This window comes from Catharus ustulatus, chromosome 25 (assembly GCF_009819885.2).
Source record: "Catharus ustulatus isolate bCatUst1 chromosome 25, bCatUst1.pri.v2, whole genome shotgun sequence".
Taxonomy (NCBI): Eukaryota; Metazoa; Chordata; class Aves; order Passeriformes; family Turdidae; genus Catharus; species Catharus ustulatus.
The window spans coordinates 5,949,134-5,971,247 of record NC_046245.1 but is presented as its reverse complement, the minus strand read 5'-3'; the positions used below and the strand labels follow the sequence as shown (position 1 = coordinate 5,971,247).

The following is a 22,114-nucleotide window of genomic DNA, read 5'->3' as shown; positions in this document are numbered from 1 at the left end:
CTTAGACCACCTCCATCCTGGGGGAACACCTCTTTCCACTGAGAGCCCATCAACATTCCAGTCATGGTGGAAGACAGCTCTCCTTGCTCCCAGCACCTCCTGTTTGAAAGCTCTGGAGTTTATCAAACGAGCACCTGGTCACCAATGTGCTACCACCAGGAGTACTTGGGGTTTAGTCTTGCTCTTGTACTGTCTAATAATAAATGTCCAAGGCCAAGTTGGACAGGGCTTGGAGCCACCTGGGCTAATGGAAAGTGTCCCTGCCCACAGCCCAGGTGGAATGAGATGGGCTTTAAGGTCCCTTCCAACCCAAGCCAGTCTGGGATTCTGCAATTCTACACATGTAACTTTTGCAACCTGAGTTGAAGATTTTCTGTAAAAGCAGAAGGAGCAACTTGAGATCCTACACAAACCCAAGCCTGGGTTCAGCTTCCTGCAGACTCAGTGAGTGCCCTGCTGCCTCCCCATCCTGCAGCCCCATGGCCACCCTGCTCCAGCTCTTCCCCTCTGCCAGCACAGGGGCTAGATGATCAGCAGCACAAACCACAGGGGCAGAACCCACAGGGGTGGAATCCAGCACCAACCCCCAGTCCCACTGGAGTCCCCTCCTCACCCTCCCTGCCCGGTCTCCAATCTCAGCAGCTCCTGCAAGGTCAGCTTCACATTAGCAAAGACAGCAGACGAGACACAAAGCGCCTCTGGAAGTTCCTCTGTGCTCACCTGAGACACAGCCAGGGCAGTGTGCTGAAAGCAATTAATTCCCATCTCAGTTACATGAATTGCCCATGCATGAAGTTAGATTTCCTTCTCCAGAAGCTGGGCTGGTGGGCCCCATCTTTCCCCCCAGCCAAACAGGACCAGAGGCTCAGGCCATGCCCAGCACCACCCACATCCCAAACAAGCTGTGCTCTCCCCGGCAGAGCAGACTGGACAGCAGAGGCCACTCCCAACCACAGGCATAGGCACAACCAGGACAGGCTGGGATTTTTGTAGCAAGAACAGGGCACATTTCAGCCACACTGCTTGACCCAGACTGGGTCCTGCCCTGAGTGGCACAGCCAGGGAGCTCATGCCATCCCTCTGCCATTGCTGGCCCCAGAGAGGTCTCTGCAAGGAGAATATTTTATTTTTCTCTCTTGTTCTTCCCAATCCAAAATGCTGCTCCTGCTGGAGGAGTAAATACATATTTATGTAAGTGTAATTTCTGCAAGCCCAGGGTCATCACTCATCTCTGCACTGTCCCAGGGCTTCAGCTTAATGGAGAACATAAGTGAGCTGCTGAATCAGTGAGGCACGAGGTCCAGATCTCTTCTTCCAGGAAACAAGGGACAGGACAAGAAGCAGCAGCCTCAAGTTGCTCCAGGGGAAATTCAGGTTGGATGTGAGGGAAAATTTCTTCCCAAGAAGGTGTTCAGGCCCTGGCACAGGCTGCTCAGGGCAGTGGTAGAGTCACCATCCCTGGAAGTGTTCAAAAGATATGGCACTTGGGGACATGGTTTAATGGTGAATAGGGTAGTGCTGAGGGAATTATTGGACTCAATGGTTTGGAGGGCTTTTCCAACCCTACTGAGTCTGTGATTCCATCACACCAGACTATCACTGGCTCTCAGTGCCAGCATCAGATCTGACACATCTCTGCAAGTATCTATTACTAAGGGACAAAAATGATCCCAATGGCAACCGTCTCCTCTGCCTTACAAACACACTGCAAAAAAAGAGGATGTTTAGGGAGAGGAGGGGTATCCCCAAGCAATGCCAGTCTAGCCCCTCCTCCTTTTAGCTGAAGTGATGCATAACCACTCTGAATGCGCTGACTCATTCTTCTGTATTTGCAGAAACTCCATTTATTTGAATCTTCCAGGCTTTTCCAGGTTTGAATTCCCACCTGTTTGGGCATTGCTCAGGTTCTTCACAGGTTTCTGCAGGGATCTGTCATGCAAAGTCAGCATTCAGAGCTTGCTGGTCAAATACTTCTGCCTCCGAGCCCAATCCCAGCTCTCTCATCCCTTCTCCTGACCTTCTTTAGTGAGACCAGTTCCCTCAGGGCAAAAAGACATTCTTGGTATGCAAAGGTATTTTATGATGAACTCCCTGTTTCTCCCTTTGCTGTTTCAGCTCAAAGCACAGCTCTCAGCTCTCCCAGCAGACCCGTGTCAAGGAAGACCCCATAGGAAGGTGGCATGGGACTAAACCCCTCAAGAAATACCAGGGCAGCACATGAAGCAGGCAAAGGATGAGTCTGAGTTAGAAGGTGCTAGCCCAGCCTGTCCCCAGCTTGATTAAAATTTAACTCCAGACAGTAACAAAAACATGAAAAGCCAAAATCCCAATAGATATCGAAGCAGCCCAAACACTTGACCCATACTCTCCAATATTGGTTTTAACTTCAATAAAGCCTGGATGATGGACAGACTCTTCAACTGAATTCCATGTGCTTTAGACAGGGGGACTGCTGGTTTTACTTATACATGTTTAGAACCCAGCTCACACAGATTTCAAGGGACTACTATTGTGATTAAACAAACAGCTTCATTACTTTAAAACACTACTATAAGGAAATTTTCATAACCTGAGAAACTGAGGTGCACAAGAAGCCTCTGTGAAGCTGCACCTCTGAATGCAGGGTACATCACTCCCTCTTTTCAATCACCTTGCAGCAAACCTTCCACTCTGCAAGCAGAATTTTGGACCTGGCAGTCTATCACATGGGCTTTCCTTTTTGTCATAAAATATTTGTTCCTTCTACTCAAGGTATTTTTGCAGGAACATGCTGATCCCAGTCTTGTCTGTCTCTAAGAGCAGCTGGGTGTTGAACCTGCAGTTCCATTCTTCTCCTGTGGCTGCTTTATCTCCTCTTCCAGACAGACTTTTATCTCCATTGATGCTGCTCTCGGTGAAGAGCTGTTTCTTCACAGACTGAGGTGTTCACATCCTCAAGGAGAGCTCTCAGTGTGAGACTTGTTCCCTTCTGAATGAGGGATAATGGGATAATGCTATTTGTCAGGGCTGCACTTCAGCCAGTCTCTCAGAACAGCACACTCATTTCTAGATTCACGGAAGTGCCGTCTCAGCTCCTTACACTGCAGTGTGTGCATTCTGGAAACGGTTCCTTCCGGAATCCTGTGTGACACAGGACACACAGATGTCCTATAGACATGTGTCCTTCAGCCAAAACATGTACCATTCCCATTTGCTGGTGTTTTGTGTGCCCTGGCAAGGTTCTGACAGCTGAACCCCTGCTGAAAGCCGCAATTCCCTGAGCTGCACTGACCCTGGAGCAGCCCAAACACCCAGCAAATGCTCTCCAATGTTGGTTTTATCTTCCATAAAGCCTGGACGATGGAGAGTCTTTGAGTGAATTCTATGTTCTGTATCCAAAGGATAAGCTCATAGAATCACAGAATCTCAGGCTGGTTTGGGTTTGAAGGGACCTTAAAGCTCATACTGTTCCACCCCCTGCCATGGGCAGGCACACCTTCCACCACACCAGGTTGCTCCAAGCCCCACCCAACCTGGCCTTGGACACTTCCAGGGATCCAGGAAGGGCCTCAGCTTCTCTGGGCACCCTGTGCCAGGGCCTCCACCTCCTCACAGCCAAGTGTTCTTCCCCAATATCCCATCTATCCTTGCCTTCTGTCAGTGGAAAGCCAATCCCTGTGTCCTGTCCCTCCAGGCCCTTGTGCCAAGTCACTCTCCAGCTCTCCTGGAGTCCCTTTAGGCACCAGAAGGGGCTCTAAGATCTCCCCAGAATCTTCCTCAGGTGAGCACCCCCAGCCCTCCCAGCCTGGCTCCAGAGCAGAGGGGCTACACTCCTTGGAGCACCTTTGTAGCAACTCAATAGGTGGAATCAAAGCCCTGCCTCTTCCTTGGGTGAGTCATTGGTGCTGTGTAACCACATTAGGCTGTTCTGATGCTTCTGGGATGTGACACAATACAGGGCACATCCCGTGGACTTAAGGTGGCACAACAGGTACAATCTTAGGGTCTTGGCACACAGTACAGGCAGGCTTTAAACCAGAGTTGTCAGCCTCAAATCCACAGATAGGGTTACTTAATTTAATTTTTGTCCTGTGTTATTATTAAATCAATGTAGAAACCATAAACTATTCTTATGAAATAAAGAACTAGGATCTGAGCAAACCTCCAGGGAGGTTTGATGTACTTGGCTGCTACATTATAAAAATAAATAAAACAAAGCAAAGCAGCAGAATGAGGTGAGAGAGACCTTTTTTCCTGTTCTGGCTTAGCCTTTGGAAATCAAGGGTGCACAAAAGGAGGGGTGAAAGGGGCAGCTCATCCAGACTCTGAGCATGTTCTGCCCTCATCATCCTCCCTGAGGATGAGGAATGTGCAAAGGGCACCACAGCAGAGCCCACCCCAAAGTGAACAAATCTCTCTCTTGTTTTGTTTGACAGAAGTAAAACCCTGATTTCATCAAGTCTGGGCATCCACATGGGGATGAAACCCAAGGGAAAGGTCTGTGGCATGGCAAGCACTGTCACCTCTTCCAGCCTCCAGCCACTGTCCACAGATCACAGCTCCAGCACACCAATCCTTCAGCAGTCCTGGGCTGCAGGCACAGCTCATCCATGGACTGGGGGTTCCATTTCTTGAAAAATTTCAAGCAACAATGTGGCCATTTCCAAAAGGTTGCACTCCAATTCTACTGCAGTCAAAAATCCTGATAATAAATGCTGCTGTTGGGAGCCCAGAAGTCTCCTCTGACCCCCCGAGTCCTCAAACTGACAATGGCTGGTCCTGTATGGAATCACCATGCTGAGCTTAACTGCATTCCATTTCCTCTGGATAAACAGCCACTTCTTCAATGGAAAAAAATAAAGGCAACACAGAGAAACATCTGTAATGATTCAGTTGCATCAGATACTGTGCCAGCTCCAGCTTGTCTGTCTGTCCCCTCTGAAAGGAAATTATTACAGAGCAGTGTTTTTCCCCAGCTGAGACTGTTATCTAACATTGCAAAAAGATTCTTCCAAGTAAAAAGAGGAAAAAATCCCATTCCTCAAAGCATCCTTCTAGTACTTAAAAAAAAAAGGACCAGTTATACCATGGAAGCCTAGACACAGCTCATGCACACAGGCTCAAGGCTCTCCCCCACCCCAGCACTTTCAGACAGATCACTTGGGCTAGGCTGAAGATTCTTTCAACAGTCAAAAATTAATGTTTAAAAAAAGAAACAACCTTACCAAACGCCTGTGGGAGCAAATTCCTGCACAATTCTAATCCCACCCACAGACCCTCCATGTCACCATCAGCCAGAGATGCTCCAAGGCTCTGCCCTACCCCACCGACTGTGCACTTCTTTCCATGGTAAAAGAGGTAAAACCAACAGGGAAAAAAACTTACCAGCAAATTCCTCCCGGTGACAAGTGGAGGGAACACCAGGCCCACCACGGTTCTGGTGAGGACAAGCTGTCATGGAGAGTGCTCTGAGACAAAGATCTCCAGCCCTCCCTTCTCCCTGGACTCCAGAAGTTCCACCTCTGGCAGGCCCTGGAGGCACATCCCTGTCACTGGGTCACTTCCAGCTGTGTTCTGCAGCAGCGATTGCTCTCCAAGGGATTTTGGGTGCAGCCCCATGTGGGAAGTGCCTTGAGGGCCTGAACACCTGAGCTGTGCTGCTCAGAGCTCCAGTCTCCTCTGGTAGCACTGTCCTGCCACACCTGCAGTGCCCCAGCTACAGGCCCTGAACAGTCTCTGGGAGAACCAGAAACCTCCTTAGTTCCCTGGCTTCTGGGCTAAATGCAGGTGGAAGTAGCTGAAGGGAGTCCACCCAGAGCTTGCTGTGGCCACCAGACTGGGCTGTGCAGAGCCAGCTCCCTGGGGGCCACAGAGAAGGTTACTGAGGCCACCAGCTGTGAGGGAAGGTCTCTCCTTTGCTGCAGCTGGGCAGGACTGGCAGGAGAAGCTGCCCCACACCTTTGCCTCCTGTGTGAACCCACTATTCCTGCCCCTGTCAAGTCCCAATTGTACCTTCAATTCTTCATGCACTCGACCTGCAAATAATTTCAGCTTTGGAAAAGCTTTTGCAAAGATCTTAGAAAAGTTTTGGGATTTTTTCTTCTTGGTGTAATATTTTGACCTTCCTCTTCCTTCCAAACCTGAACAGACAAGAACAACCACAGCTTCTGCATTGCTTCTTTGGAAGGTGATTATTTCTTGGCTAAGGGAACCCAGCAATGCAGTGTGGATTCAGAGAAATAAAACTGCATTTCAAACTCTCTAAAAACACCAACATTTAATTTTATAACATAACCAGGGGTTTATTCCACAATATAAACTGCAACATTTGATACAAGCTACCCAAAAAAGGAGAAAGCCAAAATACAGCTGTGGCAATTACTTTACAGATTTTTTTTTTCCTGTCTTCTACATCACAGGGCCCTCAGTGACACTAGGCTCTAACATTTGCTGTCTGTACATCAACCAATGCTAGAAGCAACACGCTGTTCAGTTGTCATTCCAGTCACTGAAACCAGACATAGAAGTTATTGCTCAGATAAATAAATCTAGTCTACGAAAAACAAAGTGGAAAAAAACTAAAGTCTCCAAAGAGTTAACAGAGTAAACAGGGATTTCCTCAAAAGAGGATTATTGGAAAATTCATGGTGCAGGGGTTTTTTTTTGTTTTTGCACCCAAACCAAGCTGAATTAAATATGCCGGTAAATCCCAGAGGTAACTGAATGCTGTACAATAAAGGTGCATGTGTCAAATGCCTTCCCAATCGGTGGAAACCCCTGCAAACAGTCAGCATCTCAAACCTCAACAACCACAAACAGATCAAGGGAAAATACAAAAGTGTCAAAAATTGTTTTGAGTTCTGGAAAATGATCCCATAAGGATAGAAGTAGCACCATTTGCAATCTGGTTCTTAAACCAGCCCCTGTGGCTTAACTGGAAAACTGGGAACCTTCTTTCCTCCAGTCCTGAAGGGTTTATGGGGGTTTTACTTCCGGTACAGGGCGTCCTTGCCGGCGCAGCTGGTGCAGATGTAATCCTCCTTCTCTGCCATCTCTGGGGAGATGCCCACACACACCTGGTGGAACCACTGGTTGCAGCTGCCATCACACTGGACCCAATCGACCTGGTGAAAAGCAGATACAGGGGTCAGAGCAGGGCCAGGCAAAGTCCCCTGCACTCCTGGGTCATCCTGGGGCTCCTGGTCTATTTACATGAGAAATGTCCTGTTCCACAGCTGTCTGGTGCTGGATATTCACTGTGCTCTCTGCTCTCCGGGGCTGTGGGCAGGGTACACCCCCCCTTATCTTCCCACTGTTTTCCCACCTATCAGAGACTCAATGTCTCTCTTTCTCCATTTCCAGGGTGGATGGGCCTGAGGAGAGCCCCAGGCACTGCCCCCACCCACAGAGCCCATGCACACCTGTATCCCAAGAGCAGCCATGGACACAGCGTCTGCACGACCCCACCTGCCCCCTCCCATGGCACACAGATGTTCTGATGCCACCTGGCTGCCCCAGGACAGCTGGCATCGGACCCGCCCATCTCAGCTGCACAGACACCAGCCCTGGGTCAGCCAGGGCCTCCTGCTCCCCTCATGAACAGCCTTTGTGCAGTTAAACAGTCCCAGGGCAGCTCCCTGCCCCAGATCCCAGCACTCAGAACGCCGTGGTGCGTCTGCCCCTCCTGACCTCATCCCCCTCGGGCTGGAGGCAGTTCACAGCTGGGCAGATGGCATCCTCATCCTCGGAGTCCTCCTGCTCCGAGAACGACGACGTGTCTGAGGGCAGCAACTGGCTGTCGCTGGAACGCTGCAGCTCCAGCAGCCGCTCCCGCTCTCTCTCCAGTTTGTTACTGCACTGATCCTTTGAGTGACTCGGTTTCAGTTTCTTCTTTTTGGGTGTTCTCATCTTTTTTACTCTCGCTCTTTTCTCACCACAGAAGCTCTCTCTCTCAAAACGCCGCTTCAGTTTTCTCTCCATGTAACTCATCCCATCCTTTTTCCCTCGGCAACACTCATTCTATGGGAAAGACGTTTTGGCAAGGTTGGAAGTATGCAGCAAACATCCATTATCCTGCTATTCCATACCCTAATTTTAGGAATAGGTTCAAGTACAAATGCAGTGTTTGACAGTGCTGCATTTTCAGTAGCATGAGATGTGTAAAAGGAGCCAAAGGCAGGGTCAGGCCCCAGGGACAGAACTCAGAGTGAAAACCATCCTCATTTCCTGTCTCTGAGCCTGCAGCTTCCACAGCCGCTCCCTTGGCAAGCCTCGACACAGAACAAGAGTCAAGTGTTCAAGGTTAGGATGGGACTTGGAACAATCTGGTCTAGTGGAAGGTGTCCCTGTCCATGGCAAGGGCGGGCACAAAATGAGCTTTAAGGTCCCTTCCAACTCAAACCAGGCTGGGATTCTGCAATTCTATGAAATTAGGACAGACGTATTTAAAGTACAGAGACTGACAATAAACATGTATCTAAATTTCAAAAATGTATTAGGCCACAAATTGTATTCAATATTTTGAAATTAATTTCTTATTGACTTCCTGACTCCTCCTGCACAAGGAAGTGTAGCCACACACACAGACCCCTGTAAAGCCCAAGGGCTGAGGCAGAGCCCTTTCCCCAGCGTGCCCCAGCTCAGGGCTGCAGTCGGACACTTGCCTTCTCACTTGTGGCTGCACTGGGTGATCTCTGCTCAGGCTGCAGGGCAGGGCTCTGCTTCGTGAACAGGGCTTGGTACAGCTCCTGGATCTCAGGCAAAGAAACCTGCAGCAGCTGGGCTTCCATCATCAGCTCATCCAGCTCAGGGCTAATGGCTAGTATGAAAGACAAGGAGACATAGCAGGAATTCTTCAGTGCCAGCACTGACAAGGACTGCACACATAATGAAAAATCTCTGGTAGCACAATAAAAAATTGTGAAAGATCGGCAACTGTATGAGTTAGTTCTTATTTGCTCCCTCTTGACTGCTCCTTTTTAACAGCAGGGCTAAAAGGAAAGATAAAGGCTTGCACAGAAGTTCCTGCACTGTGGCTCAGCACCCTGTCATGCTCCCATTTCCTGCTGGTTCAAGGATAAGGCATTGCCATCATTCCTGGCAAATTCTCCTGCTTCAGGAGCTACAGGAGTGCAACAATCCCCTCACTACCCAATGAGTGGGTAAGATGAACAAACTGAGTGAGATCTGTACAGGGAGCCAAGAGAGGAGAGGAAGGAAGGCTGAGAGGATGAGCCTGGTGACAAAGTCCTGCTCTATGGTCACTACCCACTGCTGCTACTGGCTCCAAAGCTCCTGCAGGGCTCTGAAACAGTCCTGGCTGGAAAGGCCAAAATCTTTGTATAAATAACAGCTTATTAATACACTACAACATAAATATGAAAAATAAACCTAGTGACACAAACACTGCCTTATTTGATGTGAACTGTAATATTCCACTGAAATGGCTTTTATAACACCAGTATGGACTGAGCTGCACAGACACGAAGGTAAGTCTAGAGACTTGTGTCCCTGGAGCATTATGCATGAAGAGGGAAGAAATGATAAATAATTTCTGTCACAGTCATAAAATGATGCAATTCACAGTTTGTCTGTTAGTCCAACCCACTGAGTGTGAGGTGAGGATGGTCCAGAGCCTGTGCTGAGTGACCCCAGCAGAGCAGCCCCACAGGGGTTGGGGCAGCTCCAGTCTCTGACAGCTGGACAGTTGTGCTGCAGCGAAGCTCACATGGACTCGTGTCCCGTGCATTAAGTATCCCATGGCTTCCAGCACCACATCCTGGCTGATCTCATCCATCTCCTGCACTTCCAGTGGCCCCTCCCCTTTCCTTTCCCCTTCTGCAGCTCGGTTGGGGCACAGCCTGGGGGAGCTGTTTTCCTGGGAAGGGAGATTCCAGCTCTCCTGATTCCTCATCCCATTGTGCCACACATTTTCATTACACATGGGAAATTTCTATCTTTGATCAAAGCACCCCTCTGCCAAAGCTGGACACCTGTGCTATGCAGTCACACGCCTGCTCAACCATCTCAGGACACCCTCCCTGCCCCACCAAACATGGGAGAAAAAAAGGAAGGGGCAGGGGGAAACCCCCAAAATCAAAGTGAAGATTACAAACCATGAAGTGGGATGCAGTGCTGTCCTGTAGAGAATGGAGAATGCGAATACATGGTTCTGTTATCCCAGTCATGAGGCATGGAGAATGACATTGCTCCAATTGTCTGTGACACCTAGAAAACAAAACACAGGTATTTTCACTAAACATGGAGTTTGAAATGCAGAATAACTGTGATAGGGTCAACACTTGTTTCTCTTACAGCTATTAAAATCTTGTATCTCACTTCCCTGGTCTAAAAGACTGCAGCCCTGCCCTGCCCAGGCATGGAAACACCAACAGAAACCACACACCTCCTGACACTGCCAGGGGCATCTCACCAGGAACCTTCCACAACATCCTCTGCCTCACTGACCCAAGTGCCTGGGTCCCTTTCAGAATATGGCTCTCCTCAATTCCCACTGCTCGTCTCAAGGGAATTTTTCAAACTCACCCACATGCCTCACTTTGGCCAGTGTCAAAACAGCCCAACCCCAGTGGTTACTGAAGAGCTTCTTGTGGGGAAGTGAGTGTTGAATTAGCCCAGGTGACAGAGAAAACAGAACTGGGACAGGACAAGACAGCCTTGTCCATGGTGAGACACTGGATTCACCAGAAAACCACCTCAAATCCATGGAGACTGAAGCTCCAGCTCACACCTGTGCCGAGGTGTGCTGAGGGTCTGGCTCAGAAGAGTCCCTGGCTCACTGAGGGACCCAGGCAGAAGGACCTGGTCAGATGCTCTTCCACTGAGCTTCCCAGGGACCTCTGAATTGGGAAATGTAGTCTCAAGGACCTGGACTAGCTCAGGTTTACTGAGGTTTGGGAGGTTTACTGACTTAAGGTCCAGACCCCTCAAAAATGGTTACACTGCTCTGGATGGGAGGAATCTCACAGTTCCACACTGAGCTATTACCATCATACAAATAAAACTAAACTGACTGTTTCAATTTCTGGCCAAAACATCAACTTCTATTTCCAAACTCTTGGCCAGTTCTTTTCAACTACACTAGCTGACCTAGTAAAATGATACTTTCAGACCTAAATGACCAGAAAAATTCTCATAAATACCTAAAGGTATTTTAATTTTTGTATCTACACTTGCCTGCTTGAAAAATTTGGTCCACAAGCCATTGTCACAGCTGGGTGAATGAGAAGCAGCTGCAATAGCCTGTCAGGCATGTGTGGCATGGCTTATGTTTTAACATAAGTGAAAACAAAAACAGAAACACAGTCTAACTGTAACTGGATTGGGTTAGTAAAACTAAGGTGTTTCAAAATGCAAAAGCAACAGAGTACATTCAATCTGGGGGTGTTTCATGTTCATTATACAGCACAGAGCTTTGATTTCTGGAATTTTTTTTGTATTGTTATCTCAGGAAAATTCTTTACCTCATTTCCTTCTTTACATGCGCTTTTTGCTGAAAGATCTTCACTGAAAAAAAACAACTCTCTCACTACCCCACCTGAAACAGCTGCTGTGGCTAAACCCAGCAATAGGAGCAGAATATTTAGCTTGGGAGGTCCAGTGGGAGTGAGAAGATGCAGCAAAGGATGAAGACACTTAGTTGAAAATAACCTTATCTAGAGCCAAGCTGGTAATGCACAGGACAGTTTCTGCCTCTCTCAGTAATTCTCAACATTTAAAACTCTATTTGAATACTTGTAGGAGCAGAATGTAAAGACAACTGAATAGTAAGCACTCCAGAAACAATAACTCAGCAGTTCTGTCATTAGTGGCATCATAGCAGAACACAGGAGCTGGAAGAGGAGAGGGGAAAAGAGGTTCTTTGGGAGGAATTGTTCCTGGACTTCAGCAGAAGGGAACACGAGTCTGCTGGGGCACACACACATCCTGGCAGAGGGGCACAGCAGGATCTAGCTCCTGACAGCTGTGAACCAGGAACAAACCCTCTGCCTTGTCAGGATTAGTAGGAGCTACAGCAGAGCCAATCCCAGAGCAGTGTCACTCCCTGTCCTCACCGACCCCGTCCCCCAGCGCCAGGAAGCCCAGCCCTGGCCCAGCCTCACCTTGTTTGTCTCTGGCAGCTGGCCCGCCGAGGCTTGCCACCTGCTGTACAGTAATCCTGAGCCAACTTTGTCCTGGATGCGTTTTAGATTCCCTGAATACAACATTTGTTGTGCTCTGTGCTGCCAGTTCACAGTTCTCTCGATCATGTAGCGCAGGGCATCCCCCTCGGGCAGCCGGACGCGGATGCGCTGCAGGGACGCCAGCAGCGGCAGGATCTTCTCCAGAGGCGGCTTCTGGGAGCGGTGGCAGTGCGGGCACAGCCACACGCACGGCCCCGGCACGGGCCCGGGCACCGGCACACAGCCAGTGTGGAAGAAGCCCCTGCACAGCTCACACTGGATCATGGGAGCAGCCGGCTCCTTCTGGCACAGACACACCTTGAGCTCGGCGTCCTCCTCGCTCGACAGCGCCTTCACCTCATTGGCTGCTCGCAGGGCACGCAGCGCCTCCATCTCCCTCAGCCGGGCCTCCTCCAGCGTGGCCATCTGCAAGGAGGCAAAGGACGGCATCTCCAAGGGAACGCTGCTTGTTACAAACAGCGTGCCCTCTGCCCCGCCACCCTTCAGACATGCCAGTCTTCAGGACTTTAAACGTTGGAATGAAGCAAGAATGGAGACGTGCAGTGGGGTAGCAAAAGGTATTGGAGGGGCAGCAGTGGGAATGTGCAGTTACGTGATTCAATTTCCTTCCATTTTCTCATGAGTCAACAGCCTGACTCTGGATACTCAGAAAAACTTCCTGGACAGTTTTCACAAATGCAAATTTACCTCTGACCCTCACTTTGTACATGCTGCCCAGTGCTCAGGGCCATGCCCTGACCTATGAGCTTGCTCTGGGGATTGTGAACAGTGGGTGAAGTTCAGGTGTACCCTGGATGTGCTGTTCACCCTCTCTGCTCCTACAAATCCCTATTTTCAGGAATCTTTAGCATTAGCTCCTATAAAGACAGCAATATATTTCAGTTCCATAAAGGCTGTTCAAACCACCTGCAACTAATTAATTCTGTGCATTTTATAATGTATATAAACATTCCAAGGAGGGTTTATAAATACATACAAAATTGTTATTTCTTACACCATGGTTTTCAAGCACAATTCCTGGACTAAATTCAGCTCTGGAAAAATGAGACAGCTGTGTCCATCCTAGGCACACATGGCACTGGGGCACAGCACATTCCAATGTGCACACAGGTGCTGAGTTGTGCTGGGAGTGTGGGAAGGTTCTGGTTCCCCTCGTGTGTCAGAAGCAACCCTGAATGACTTCCCTATCCTGGGTTGAGCCCCTGGGAGTGCCCTGGGTCTCCTTAGCCAGTGATGCTGGAGTCACAGAGGGCTGAGTGTGACCCAGGGCCCAACCTGTCCCCACAGCACCATGACAGGGACACGACAGGGACACTGCTCCAGCTCTGGGGTTCAAACAAAAGAGGCCAACATCAAAGCACTGAAAGTATAAGTTTCAAGTAGTTGCCATAAGTTAAAACTTAAATGTCCCATAATAAATTAATTACATTCAAGCCCCACCCAATGAGTCCCTGTTGTGTCCCACTAGCCACAGGACATCATTACCAGCCCAGGTGGAGGCTCTGCACTAGGTCTGCTGGAATGAAGCCCTTCCCCACCAGCAACTGAGCCTGCTCCACCCAGAGCAATGTTTCAATGACTCCATAATGCATGAGGTTTTCTTTAATAATTTAGAGTGTTTGTTTTAATTATAAATGGTGCTGGATTATTGTGTTCTTTGAAAGGATCACACTTGGGTAAACCCTATCCCATTTTTAATAAGGTTTAGGTATGGCAGGGGAAAACAGGTCTCCATTTTTTGTTTTCCTGTGCTTTGCTCAGCTACAGGCATTGCTTAGCAAAATGTGAGGCTGCTTAATGCACAAAGCATCACGTTTCCACAGAAAGCAATTTTGGGAAGTCTGAAGCAAACACAGGGAAGTGCAGTCCCAGAAATCCTGCAGAGTAGCAGGGCAAGAATAGGGTCAAGCCACACTCCTGCACAGGAGGCAAACAAAAACAAGGATTCAAAGAACTCAGAAGAAATTCTAGTTAGGAAGGATCTGACCACATACCGCAGATGCAGTGTCCTTGCTTTCAGAGAGCGCCCGCTCCAGGTCACTCAGTGTCTCCAGCTTAGTGCTTTTCTTCTTGCCACTTGGCACTGGCTCCTTCAGCTTCTTCTGCTTCCTCTTCAGACTGAGCATCCCGATGTCACACCAGGGACACAACACCTGAGGGACAGAACAGCAGTGTTCCACCTGCAGCAGTGTTACACCTGCACTGTTCCTAACACACCTTCCTACCTGGATGCAGCCACTAATTAGGCAACTAATGAGAACTAGGGTTCCTGCAGTTATTCCATCAAAGATCTGAGGGGTGAGGATGAGGTTATCTGGAAGGTAGGGAGGCCTGGAAATTTGGAACTTCAGTTTTGTAAAATGGCCAAACCCAAACAAATGTTGTGCTTCACCCAGACTGTTGGGGTGGCGGGGGAGAGAGAGAGAGAGAGAGAGAGAGAGAGAGAGAGAGAGAGAGAGAACTGATGTGCTGAACAGCCTTCACAGGACTGAAACTGCAAACCCTGGGAAAGAATAGAGATTCCAGAAGCTGCCCTGACAGGAGGGGGTTCAGAGGGCCTCAGTGCTGGGCAGAGTGTACATTGCTTAAGGACTGCAGGTGTGACACAGCCGCAGCTCCAGAGGGGCAGCAAACACAGCCCCAGCTTCACCCTGGTATACCTGAACCTGAGGAGGATGGAACAGTAGGAACCTGCTCACCTGCAGCTCGGCCTGATGCACTGGAGTTAATCAGAATCTGTCAGTATTCCCATATTCATAAGGAAAATGGTAGACACTGGCACTGCCTGCTCTTGTCAGCCACTGATCAAGAATAAACATAGCTAAATCTTAAACATTTTAGAAGTTTAAAACTATTATTAGAAGTATAGGTCACTAACAAAAGTTGTTATTAAAATAGTTAATGTAATCTTAAAGCAATTCTGCAAATGTATTCAATATTCACTGCTCCTTCCTGGGTGCACATTGAGTCCCTGTGCATGACTGACCGGGCTGATCTCCAATCCACGCCTCTCACCTCCAGAAGGGAATACGGAGAGTTCTCACACAGGAACGTGTTTGCTGCACACTCCTTCCATGCCTGCACTTCAGTCACCAGGGCCTCCAGCCTGGGCAGGTAATCCAGGTGCACGGGGATGGATCGACCTCTCGTGACGAGCTCTGCCAGCGTGTCCAGCACGGGCACACGGCCCCCAACCTGCCGGTGTGGAAATGAGGAGATGCTGGATGCACCCAAGACACAGCACTGCCCAAGTCACAGCAGCCACTCGAGGAATTCAGGACAGAACTTGTAAAAATGAATCTAATGCTCAGACAGCTCAGTGACCTGCTCTATCAGTCCAACATTTGTGCTGCTCATACACTTCGTCATTGACTACCACACAAAACTAACAACACATTTGGGTGCTGGGAAGCAAGAATACACTTGCCAAATGACCCTTTAAAAAGAAAACACAACAAAACCAGAGACTAACAACATAAGCAGCCTCCCAGTCTCACACTGCATTCACAGCAGAAAATCAAAATAATTCTGAAATAATTAAATCATACAGTTATTAACATCGAAAAAAGATCTCCAAGATCAGTTTCAGCCATTAACCCGGCATTGCCAAAGCCACCACTAAACCATGTCCCCAAGTGTCACATCCACATACTTTTTAAAACCCTCCAAGGATGGTCACTCTACCATGGGCAGGGTGTGCCAGGGCCTGACTGCTTCTTTCAGCGAAGAAATTTTCCCCAACATCCAACCTGAATCTCCCCAGGTGCAACTTGAGGCAGTTTCCTCTCATCCTGTCCCTTGTTCCCTAGGAGGAAACCGATTCTCCTGGCTCCAGCCTCCTTTCAGGTACTGTATGGAGCTACAGCACCAGAAGACAAGTTTAACCCAGGTTGTGCCAGGCCAAGAATGAGAACCACCTCCAGTATCCTGTGTGCCAGGAGCAAGCTCCAGCCATTCCCTTGGCACCCCATACCTCAGGCAATGCAGGTACCACATACACAGAGTAAAGTAGCACAAGAGGTAATTCCAGAGGTAATTTCTAGAACAGGCAGTTGATGTGGGACTGGAGAACTATTCAACAAACAACCCCAACACCTCTAACAACTTCAAGGTTCTGATGCCAAGAACTTCCCGCAAGTCACAGTGACTGCAGGCATTTAACAAATCCTTTACAGAACAGAAGTAAAAATTCTTGACACAGACAGAACTAGTTTTCCATATTCAGAAGGCAAAATTTCAGAGTCCAGACCAAGAAATTAGCTAATTCAAAGAAAAAAATTCACTCAAGTTCTCTCAAGACAGCCCTCAAATGAAAGTTAGTATTACATGACTATTATTCCTTCAAAATATTTAAATCCAGGAAAATTAGTTTTTTAAAAAAGGCTCGAAAGAAGTTTTTATTAAAAGCCCAGTTTAGGTCAAAGCCTCTAAGTTAGATTAGAGCTCATGTTAAAGAAAAAAAAAGAGGACAAATGAAAATATTTGGCAATCTATACCAAAATGTGAAATCAGGGCTATCGCACCCTGTCTGATCTGGGCAGTCCCACCGACATCTGCTTCGAGCACTTGCAAGGCTGAGCCAAGAACTACTTTTGTATCACCACTCTGTACCTCTGTGCCACACAAAAATGTGATTAACAGGGAGTTGTTACTGAGCAACTGAACAAAAGTGACCTTAATGTCCCAGACTGGGTGCTCTGGATCAGAGTGACACTGGAGCCCTGGAGCATGCATGGGGTGTGGGATGGCTCTGGTGACATGAGCAGGGTCACTGTCCCTCCCCAGTAGCCAGGCTCACATACCTGCAGAGCCTCCACCTCCTGCAGCCAGTCCTTGGCCTTCTGCACTGCATCCTTCAGCGCTGCTCCGTTTGGCAGGTAGGCTGGGATCTCCTCCAGCTCCTTCACTGCTGCTGCCAGGCTGCTTAGGGACTGCCGGGGCCTGGGGGAACACAACAGCCCAGATGTGAGATGCTGCTTACAGCAGGGGCTCTTCCACTCATGTGGGTTATTGCAATCAGAGGGCCACACCAACTGATGATGTTACATTCAGTACTGGCTGCACCCAGCAGAGCTGGGAGTCTGAAGCTGGGAGATTTGGAAATGTGTTTGCTTACTCTACACTTCTACTAGAAATCTGGACTTAAGGGAGATTTACCTTTCATTAACTTTTGGATGATAAACATCCATCAAACCTCAGACCAGCACCAGCTGAGAGATTCTGCATTAAAAGGTTAAAAGCCTGAAACTGGCTTTTCTGTATTTCCCAGTTTGATTCTGAGATTTTAGAAGTGCACAAACACAGCATAGCTCCCTATTGAATGTTAAACCCAAACTTAGTCAGTAATGTGCTATATGAAGTTGTCTTAAAACACTGTGGTTAGTAGTAGGTAAGAAATGTTCCAATACTCCAAGTATGACAAAATTTGAAAAGAATCTTGAGGGAAGAAACCTGGCACCTAAGTCTGTGCCATGTTCCTAATTTCTAAGTACAATGTGCTCTCCCATTTTACTTTACAAATCAGAAGGTAAAAAACCACAAGAAAATTTTTCTTAGTAAGGATGCATTTGGCTTATTTCCTTCTTCCCTGCACCAATTAATCTGGAAAAAATCTTGTTAGTTAGAAACAGTCCTACATGGACCTCTATCGCCTATCAAGTTTTACCTGTTGCTGGTAGCTATCTGAGTTTGACCTGAACACGTGTCCTCCTGTCTGAATCTGAGGAGGGGGAAGGTGGAAAAGAAGGAAGAGACATCTTAAAGCCCTTCCCTGTGGCACATGGAGAATTGACACAAGATGGTTGTGCAACACAAACACCGCAAGGCAACCCCAACCCCTGAAACTGGTCCTTCCCTCATCCCCCTCCTACAGCCCAGTCCCTTCTGGCTGGCACAAGCTTTGCCTTCATGCTGGGAACTGGATGAACAAAGGGGAGCCCCTCTAGGAGTCAGGGCACTTCCATCTAAAAAGACTCATGCAACTACAACACAGATTTAGTTCTACCTGGCCTTTATCAGGTTCCTGGCTTTGTCATCCCAGTGCTCGGACACGGTGAGCAGCTCCTGCAGCTTTGCCATCGCCTTCTCCACCGCCGGGTAGGGCGCGAGCCCCACGCCGGAGTCTATGAGGCGCCTCATGTCATCCAGAGTGAGGGAGCTGTGCTCTGAGCAGGCCAGCTGCACATCCTCCAGCCAGCGCGCCTGCTCCAGCCGCGTGCGCAGCTCTGCCAGCTGCGGCAGGTCCACGTCAAAGTCAAAGCTGACATCCAGCAGCTCCTGCAGCTCCGCAGCACTGGGCATCTCTTCAGAAAGGAGCTTCTGGCTTTGCTGTTGGAAAGCTTCCACACGGTCAAGGAGATCCTGAAATACACAAATGCAATGATATATCAGACAGAGGTCCTCTTCCAAGTCACTTAGCCATGGAAGTGGCAAAGTTAACCATGCAAGTGCAGGGTTAACAATGGGAGTGCTGGCTCCTGGCAAACCCCCTGCTGCAATGCACACAGTGCCCATGGCAAATTATCCCGAGGGCTGAAACACTACAACAGTGTCTTCAACACGCAGTGCTGCCAGCATTTCCTCATATGTAACATGGCCACAAGCCTGGGTATCTCAGAACAAGGCAACTCCAGTCCCAGAGGTGTCAGGGTGCTCAGGAGAACAGAAAGCATGTAAAGGGAAATGGAGTGTTCCATTGGTGCTGCTGTCTGGATTTGTTTTGGAAGGGTTCAGGCAGCTGAGGAACAGCAAGGTGAGGATTATGAGGGCTTTGCAAAACACTGGGAAGAGCACAGAGGTTCTGGGGTTCATTTCTGCTGCACTGCTAAGGGTTTTGAGCTGCACCCCATAAGTCCCAGTGAGCCACAGGCATTTTACTCTCTCATGCAGGGCAACACCCTTCTCTCCATGCACTCAGCAGCTCATTAACCCAAAACATATTTCTGGAACTGTTTGCATTTTCCCCAGGATAAAGGACAGTCATCCATAGCAATCTCACAGTGAAGGCTGGGATTATTCTGTATGGAGCAACCTGCCCAGTACTCCCAATACTGCCTGAAATGCTGTTCCTGCAGGAAGTTCTTCCCTCACAGCTGACACCCTGGGATTTTGCCAGTGAGGCTGCTTCCCAGGGTGGGTAACTTCCCCCAGCATGGAATAAAACATTTTTTAGAGACAGAACTGAACTGTGAACCCATCTCCAGTAATGTTGGTCATTTATATTAACAGCCAAATTTGCACAATGACATATAATTGAGGCTTGCTGAGAATGATACAAAGCAACACTCAGACCATATGTGTTTATTATTTCTCTGTTCAGGAATGCCAGATGGAGAGGAACTGTTTGCCTGTCTGGCATTTCCAAATTTCTGCTTTTCAACCAGCAAGAAAACTTCACAGCTTCAGTGCTATAAACAAATAACTGCAAATAGGACTGCAACGACTCTGATCCACACACTGTAGGGCACATAAAGGTTCCAAAGCAGCAGTCAAAGCTGAGTTCAACTGGTTTATTCCCATTCATTTACATGGCACCATCTGGTGTCTCAGTGTTGGGAGGAACAGTTCAAGAGCTGGACACAGCATCTCCTGGTTTCAAGTGTCACGAATAGGCAAAGCTCTTCTCCTTTAAGACAGGAATTGCAGCTGCACAGATTTTTTTTTTTTTTAATTGCCCCTCAGTGTGATATGGAACATTTTGGCAAATTCTGAAACAAGATTTTGAATTACTTCAATTTGCCTGAGGGCTCATCATCTGGGGAGTACAGAACCAGCACAGCTGGTGGTTGTGGGATTCACAGTGATCTGACTCCTGCCAGCAGGAGGTTTCTGTTAGAGAGAGGATCTGGCCAGCCTGGGCTGGGTTTGGCTGGAGTTATCTGTGGGGTTTCCTGGAATGTGGGTTGAAAGCACAAAGAGGGATCTAATTATAAGACTGAGAAAGCTGATTCTGGATTAACAAAGAAGGAAAGCAGTAAGAACAAGACAGCTGTCCCTCAGAGCATTGGGAAGTTTGAATGTTCTCAGATTAACCTGGCTTTACTTGTAAGAGCAGAGCAGATAACTGACCCCAAACTTTCAACCTGTAGTTACCCAAGTCATCCTGCTCCTTCTCCTACAATCCTTCATAGAACATGACTGGTTTGATTTGCCTGTGCAGTATAAAACTCTGCTGATCATGAACAGTAGCCAGTCAGAGCCCCCTTCTTAAAGCATCCCATGTGCAGCCCAGCCTGCCAGTACCCAGGTGTAATTCTTGGAGCAAGTAGTGACATAGGAGATGAAGGCAGTGCAAACCCATCTCTGTAACTGCTCCTGCACCCTTCCAAGGTTTCCCCAGGTTACCTTCAGCAGTGGTGTCTGACTGAGGACGCAGGGCAGGGCATAGAGCTGTCTCACAAACAGCCGCAGCTCGTTCACCGTCAGCTGGTTCTGGCACTTCCCTCCTCCAGAGCGGTACCTGCAACAACCATTCAGCCTTCCTGGTTAGCACTGACGAAAATAAACACCAAAACACTCAACTTCAAGGTCAGGTTGGACTGGGCTTGGAGCAACCTGGTCTAGTGGAAGGTATCCCTGCAGGGAGTGGAACAAGATAAGCTTTAAGGCCCCTTTCCAACCAAACCATTCTGTGATTTTTTGATTCCCTGACATCTGCTTATGATTTCATGTCAGTTAGGCCTTCTTCAGGAATAGCAGAATATTCACAAGCATCCAAGCAGCCCAGGGCTCACACACGTGGGAAACCTCAGTCTGCCATTGCAGAACGAGCTATTGTTGAAACATTCATATTAAACAGGATTCTGGAACAACTACTCAGCCTTGGAAGGGCACTGGTTATTATGGAATAAAATTAAGCTTTTTTTTCCAGAACACAAAGCAACTGTGGATAAACTATTCAGTTATGTTGCAGTAGCTGTTGTAGTCAGCTCTGCCCATGCCCACACCAAAAGAGAACAAATCCCAGTTCTGAATGGGTTTTATATTGACAGGTTGTGTAGGCATTTCTGAAAAATCCTCTCTGCACTGAAATCAGCATTTTTATTTTTATCTAAAAGCTTTGCATCAAATGAGTGGCTTATAAGTGTTAACAAATTGCCCAATATTAAAAGCCTGTCTAAACTCAAGCCAGTATTAATGAGGTTTGAGAACCCTAAACAGAAAAGGAAAGAGATCCCTTACAATGCTGGCTTCAATTGAATCCACAGTGTGTTATTTATACAAAAGAGGAGAACAGCCCAGCAGGATATGCCAGCATGACTGGAATGTGAACACTATAAAATAAATTTTAATTTACCACTCTGTGTTAAAAATAGGTATTTTTAATAGATACACAGGACCACATTGGAAGTTCCAAACCTCACAGTCAGCTGAACAATAAAATGAATTCAAAGCCTCAGGTGCAACACAGATTTCTTTACAGGCTGCTTTGTTCTACTGGTTGAGTAAGCTCCACAGTGTCTTCCAAGGAAAAGCACAAGTTTTTAAATACATAGATATTTGTATACATATAGATAGACATATCTAAATGGCAAAGCTGTTGCAATATGTTTTTGAAAACCAGAAATTACATGAGCCTAAGAAAAACCATCGACAGAAGCCAAACCCATGTCCATCCAGGGTTATTAATCACAAAGATCTCCAAGCACAAATTCTCAGAGACTCTAAGGAACAGAAGAGGTTTCAGGAGACCTAGGGAAGGAAGGGGATAGACAGGAAAAACATAGCAGCAGGGCAGGAACACTGTTGCCTTCCAGTGCCAGTAGAACAAGGGCCACACTGTGCTCTGGCCCCATTCAGACGTTCAAAGAGCCAGCATCTGGAGGGTTTAAACCCCCAGCCCCAAGAACACCAGAGGAAACAGAGATGTGCAGCCCATCTGCATCTCCTCAGGTACTGCAGAGGAGCTGGTGAGTGGGAGTCACAGGATTTAC

The 22,114-nt window shown here is 48.0% G+C and overlaps 1 protein-coding gene across 1 annotated transcript in view; it reads right to left on the bottom strand.

Annotated features, from left to right (window-relative positions):
• Window positions 1–6,241: 6,241 nt before the first annotated feature.
• The window catches only part of KDM5B (lysine demethylase 5B), a 54,891-nt gene continuing 39,018 nt past the window's right edge, over window positions 6,242–22,114 (bottom strand). The window contains exons 18-27 of the mRNA XM_033080074.2: window positions 20,526–20,640; window positions 18,187–18,542; window positions 16,985–17,123; window positions 15,198–15,377; window positions 14,177–14,335; window positions 12,102–12,587; window positions 10,095–10,206; window positions 8,643–8,797; window positions 7,669–7,998; window positions 6,242–7,103 (exon numbers count right to left, since the gene is read on the bottom strand). Coding sequence (XP_032935965.1) covers window positions 6,966–7,103; window positions 7,669–7,998; window positions 8,643–8,797; window positions 10,095–10,206; window positions 12,102–12,587; window positions 14,177–14,335; window positions 15,198–15,377; window positions 16,985–17,123; window positions 18,187–18,542; window positions 20,526–20,640 — 2,170 coding nt within the window. The 3' untranslated portion in view covers window positions 6,242–6,965. The remainder of the gene's footprint in view (window positions 7,104–7,668; window positions 7,999–8,642; window positions 8,798–10,094; window positions 10,207–12,101; window positions 12,588–14,176; window positions 14,336–15,197; window positions 15,378–16,984; window positions 17,124–18,186; window positions 18,543–20,525; window positions 20,641–22,114) is intronic.